This window comes from Chenopodium quinoa, unplaced genomic scaffold, assembly GCF_001683475.1.
Source record: "Chenopodium quinoa cultivar QQ74 unplaced genomic scaffold, ASM168347v1, whole genome shotgun sequence".
NCBI classification, from domain to species: Eukaryota; Viridiplantae; Streptophyta; class Magnoliopsida; order Caryophyllales; family Amaranthaceae; genus Chenopodium; species Chenopodium quinoa.
The window spans coordinates 645,393-650,021 of record NW_018743014.1 but is presented as its reverse complement, the minus strand read 5'-3'; the positions used below and the strand labels follow the sequence as shown (position 1 = coordinate 650,021).

Below are 4,629 nucleotides of genomic sequence, written 5' to 3'. Positions count from 1 at the left end.
ATACGGAATACGTGATACTCGTAGTTGTTTGGTTGGCATCTAAATGCATGGCATGTACATTTTCTTTGATATTATCATAGATATTTAACCTTTAACACTTGAATAGTTGTATGGTCACCAAATCCTTTTTTTCCCCCAAATGCAACGCTACGTGGTTGAGCACAATCTATAATGGAGCACATAGAACGAGCTTGACCAGAACCCATAAAAACCTCAGTTACAACTAAAACAATTTTAGGCACCTTGTAGAAATATAACCTCCATAAAAATGACGAATTCAAAAAAAATATATACTCCGTAACTTGTGTATAGCCAAACGATCATCTATATGTAAACAACCACTTTACAAATGCAGCACTGGAAGTTTGACCACGACCTACGACAAAGCAATAGAAATGTGCAACATAAAGATTATGAGCAGAACTCATAAGAGCCCCAATCAAACTAAAGCATCATCTCGATTCCAGGCATTTATTTCAAATAAGAATTTATCCGTTCAACAAATATGTGACCAGCAATTTTACACAGTAATGAGGCAAACCAGTACTCGAGAAAAAAAAATACAATCAATTACAAAATGGAACCAACCATCTCAGTGTCTCAAGCAGAGGAGGCGTTCCACCGAAGATGGAAACCAAGAAAAGAAATTTCGCTGGGCACTAAAACCCACCTAAAAGTTCTTAGAAAAACAGAAAAAAAATCAGTTCTTCACAGTTGTGACATACTTGAGCAGCATCTGAACAACTTCGGGAGATATACTGGAAGACTGTGCTTTCAGCTGTTCAATTTTAGCATCAGTTTCTTTTTCAAGGCGCTTCACATTAGCACCCGAGTCACCGGTACTCTGTACCATTGATATAGGGATGGTCACGGTTACATAAGCACAGAGTTAACAATAGAAGATAAAAAAACTCAGCAGAAATTGGCAAAAATGCAGAGTAAAAGAGAACAAGGGCTCTTAAGAACATACAAAAAAGGCAATGTGAATGTAAAAATCTCTTATCTTGATAGCTTTCACTTCCCATTATTTCAAAGCAGAGGAAACACAATTTTAGGAAACAAGGCAGCTTTATCTAGAGTCTAAACAACTCAAAATAGTGCTTAAAAAACATAAAATTGCTAAAGGAGATGTTGAACCTACTGGCTTGTATACAAGTACAATAACCATAGCATTGATATATTATCTCATACAAAAAGGCCATCACGCCCATCAGTTATGGAGGTATAAAGGGAAAGGGGCACTGGATGAGAAGAATAAATATAAAGCTTCCTACAGATCTTTTCCCTTAACCTCAAAGGAACCCCGAAGAAGAATAAGAGACAGAACTACGGAAGAAAACAGTAATTTAATAACTTAAGCAGACTATTGTCCAGAAAACAAAATTCTAAAATCCTTCATGGATGTAATCCAGGTGATGGATGCATGCATTTGATTATTCAAGAAAATTCAGCAAATAGTAGAATTTTATCAATCTAACCTCCGCCAATTTTCTCTGGTATTCGGCTTCCATTTGTGCACGAAACTCAGCAATTTCTTTCTCAGCCTCTTCCTTTGCTTGTCTTAGTCTAGCCATCTTGGCTGTTAAACAAAAAAAAATGAAGTCAAACCAAATGCATTAAGTAAAAATTGACAGGAAGGCTGAATTTATTGGCCAGCTTATAGGTGTTACCATACATATTTTAAGCCTTTCAGGTAAAAAGTAATACACATTTCCATCCTCCAAATTTCTACGGAGAATGGGAACTTACAATCCATCTTTTGGCTTAGAAATTTTAATGATTCCCATAATCATAATTCATTATGTCACATAAAGTAGTTGTTACAAATAATCAAGATGTAAAATGCACCCTAATATAAAAAATAAAAATAAAAAATAAAAAAATGGGATGCTTTTTTTAAGAAAGTTAACTTTAAACAACCGCTTTATACACAATAATTACATGGAATTGTGATTGCCACAAACATAAGCTTCTAATGCTCTATATGGAGGAAAGAAATGCTTCAGATAATTGATACAAATAGATGTGACCATGGCGACAGTAATTCCTGTTAATGTACATGACACACATTTTAAAACCAAAATGTAGTACATACAAACAACGTCCATAGATGAAAATTGCAAGCATACCATTTTTGGCTGTGTTAACAATGTGTTGGGCTTCTTGCTCTGCAGACAGCAAAAGTTGAATTCCATTTTGGGGTCTGCTTGCTTCCATACTTACTGTGAAGGCTGACACGTCCTGAAAGACTACCAAAAAAATAATTATGAGAAGAAATAGCATTGGGTAGGTATCATAGAAACCAGATACTTCAAGTAATAATTATGCAAGTGTCTAAATGCATCAGGATTCATGTCTGGTGGTGACTTTACAAAGACGAAGAACAAGAGTGGACCAATAACATTATTAACATGGAAAAAGATCAAATTTTTTTTCATAATTAAACTCCCCCTCCAGAAAGGTCAGTATTTACTTTCATAATCAGTTATCACTACTGGCCATCAAGTTTACTTGCATAGGACCAAGTACATAAAAAAACCAAACAAAAGTCCACAACTTAAGATCTTATGTCAGCATAGAGTTTTCTGGAACTACTAAGGAAATTGAAAGAAATTCATTATACAAGAATGTCCCGAAAAAAATCGCAGAAAACATCCTCAAGACCACTTGTCGATCGATCTCAAAAGTATTTACACATTTTTCCAAATAAAATATATGTGTACAAAATATATGAATATAACAGGAAACTCTAATTGCCTACTGGATCTTCTCCCTCTTTAATAATGCAAAAGGATATAGATGCCATCTACTAATTCAATAACTTAATATTTTGCATCACAAAAACCTTTTAATGTCACAAGAACACCCACAAAAACAGATGAAACATTCTTCTATAAGCTCTCAGCAATATTTATTATTTGTTGGGAGAAAAAGCTCTCAGCAAATACTGGCGAACATTAAATCCTCTAGCAGGGTAATTTTGATACAAAGCGGCAGAGAGATCATCAAAACTGTGCTAAAAGTAATATCCACGACCACATTACTCCCATCAAAACGAGACAGCTTTCCTCTTGTCTTATTGACACTTTATAGCCTCTTAAGAGATAAGCTAAAAGATCCGTACTGTTAAAATGTACACTAACAGACCTTGTAACTTGACCAACAAAAATTTAGAACCAACGTAAATGTCTAATGTTACCATCTCAGTGAAAAAGTTGCAGATCAGAGCAAGCCATTTTCTTTTAAAAAACCCCAATCCACGACTGATCAATATTCAAACTGATGTATACTTCATCCAAAATCAACACAAAAAGAAAATAATCAAACTAATTACGACCTCAACTAGCAAATAATCAATCTTTCAAGCAGCATAATGAAGCTAAACGATAACACCAAATCCATTTAATAGATTAATAAAGAAAAACGTAAGATAGCAGCACAATCAAATTGAGTGATTCAGGATCAATATAAAGGAAGTCAATTCAAAACCCCATAATATCGAGATAAGAATTCGCTAGATTATCATAGCTAAAACTCTAAAAGCATGAAATTCAATGAACAAAATTGGGAACCAGAAGTACATTCAACTAAAATTAATATATATCACTGGGATCTTAAACCCAATACGAATCACAGAAATAATACTACGAGTATAATTTAACACCAGAGATTTCATTAAATCCCCAATTTCTTCCACACAATCAAACAAAAACCTAGGGTTAAGAAATTAAAATCCCAAAATTCAATCAAAAATTAAAATCAATTAAGATCCATAAATCAAGTCAAAGCCACAAATTCAAACAAAATTAACAATTAAAATTAAAGGGGCGAACATATAAATCACAAAGATCCGGGTATAATCATAACTATATAGTTTAATCGTAGATGAATTCTGGGAAAATTGAAAGATGGGTGATCTAATAATACTGTCAAAAAGTGTTAACAGAAAAAATGTGGGGAAAAAGCGACGAACTTTGATTATCAGGGTAAAAGAAAGTAAAGATCTTGCGATGAAGAGAGAGAGGAGACTTACAGAAGGTTGAGATGAGGGGAGAGTCGGAGAGAGAGGTGATGTGCTTCAATCAATCGTATACAGATTTTGCTGACAAAAGACAAACTACTTTTTATGAGGAGTATTATTGTGATTTGTGAATTGTGATGGATAAATTTACTCCTAGTTTGTTTCAAAGGAAATACAAGTTTATCTCCCATTTGCTTATTTATGGAGATGAAAGTGTAACTTTTGCAATGAAAATGGTAAAACCACTACTTGACGTAGCGGTTTATACCAAAACCGCTACCTTAAATAGCGATTTTGCTACTTGAGGTAGTGGTTTTACTCTGTGATAAACAAAATTTGTTTATCACAGGAATTAACTAGGGCTGCACGAAAAAATTTACTCCTAGTTAAATTACAATTATATCAATTTTCATTTTGCTTACGTAAATAATTTTTTAAACCAAATACAAAAGGAGTATTTTATTAGAAAGAAGTGAGGGGTTATAGTTGTAAAACACATGACCCGACCTGTGAAAATCGAGTACTCGGGTTTCCCTAGTCTGGTCACGAATACTTGAGTTAATCTTTTAAAGGTGTATTTTATTCACCCTATTAGACCAGAACTTATT

General features: G+C 33.8%; 1 protein-coding gene across 2 annotated transcripts; it reads right to left on the bottom strand.

Moving 5' to 3' along the window:
- Positions 1 to 439: 439 nt before the first annotated feature.
- LOC110729855 (V-type proton ATPase subunit G 1-like) lies at positions 440 to 4,190 on the bottom strand. Of its 2 annotated transcripts, none has more exons than XM_021909641.1 (4): positions 4,034 to 4,190; positions 2,130 to 2,249; positions 1,479 to 1,579; positions 440 to 844 (listed from the first exon to the last, which is right to left on the bottom strand). In XM_021909641.1, exons 2-4 carry the CDS (start codon positions 2,215 to 2,217, stop codon positions 701 to 703), a joined length of 333 nt encoding a protein of 110 aa, XP_021765333.1. In that variant the 5' UTR covers positions 2,218 to 2,249; positions 4,034 to 4,190; the 3' UTR covers positions 440 to 700. The 2 variants fall into 2 exon arrangements, with proteins under 2 accessions (XP_021765333.1, XP_021765334.1); XM_021909642.1 differs by having other exon boundaries at positions 2,130 to 2,241; positions 4,034 to 4,170.
- Between the last annotated feature and the right edge of the window lie 439 nt (positions 4,191 to 4,629).

Coding starts and splice junctions, on each gene's coding strand:
- LOC110729855 (XM_021909641.1), bottom strand. CDS start 2,217: ATGGAAGCAAGCAGACCCCAAAATGGAATTCAACTTTTGCTGTCTGCA. Junction 1,580..2,129: donor TGTTAACACAGCCAAAAATG/GTATGCTTGCAA, acceptor TTTGTTTAACAG/CCAAGATGGCTAGACTAAGA. Junction 845..1,478: donor ACCAGAGAAAATTGGCGGAG/GTTAGATTGATA, acceptor TCAATGGTACAG/AGTACCGGTGACTCGGGTGC.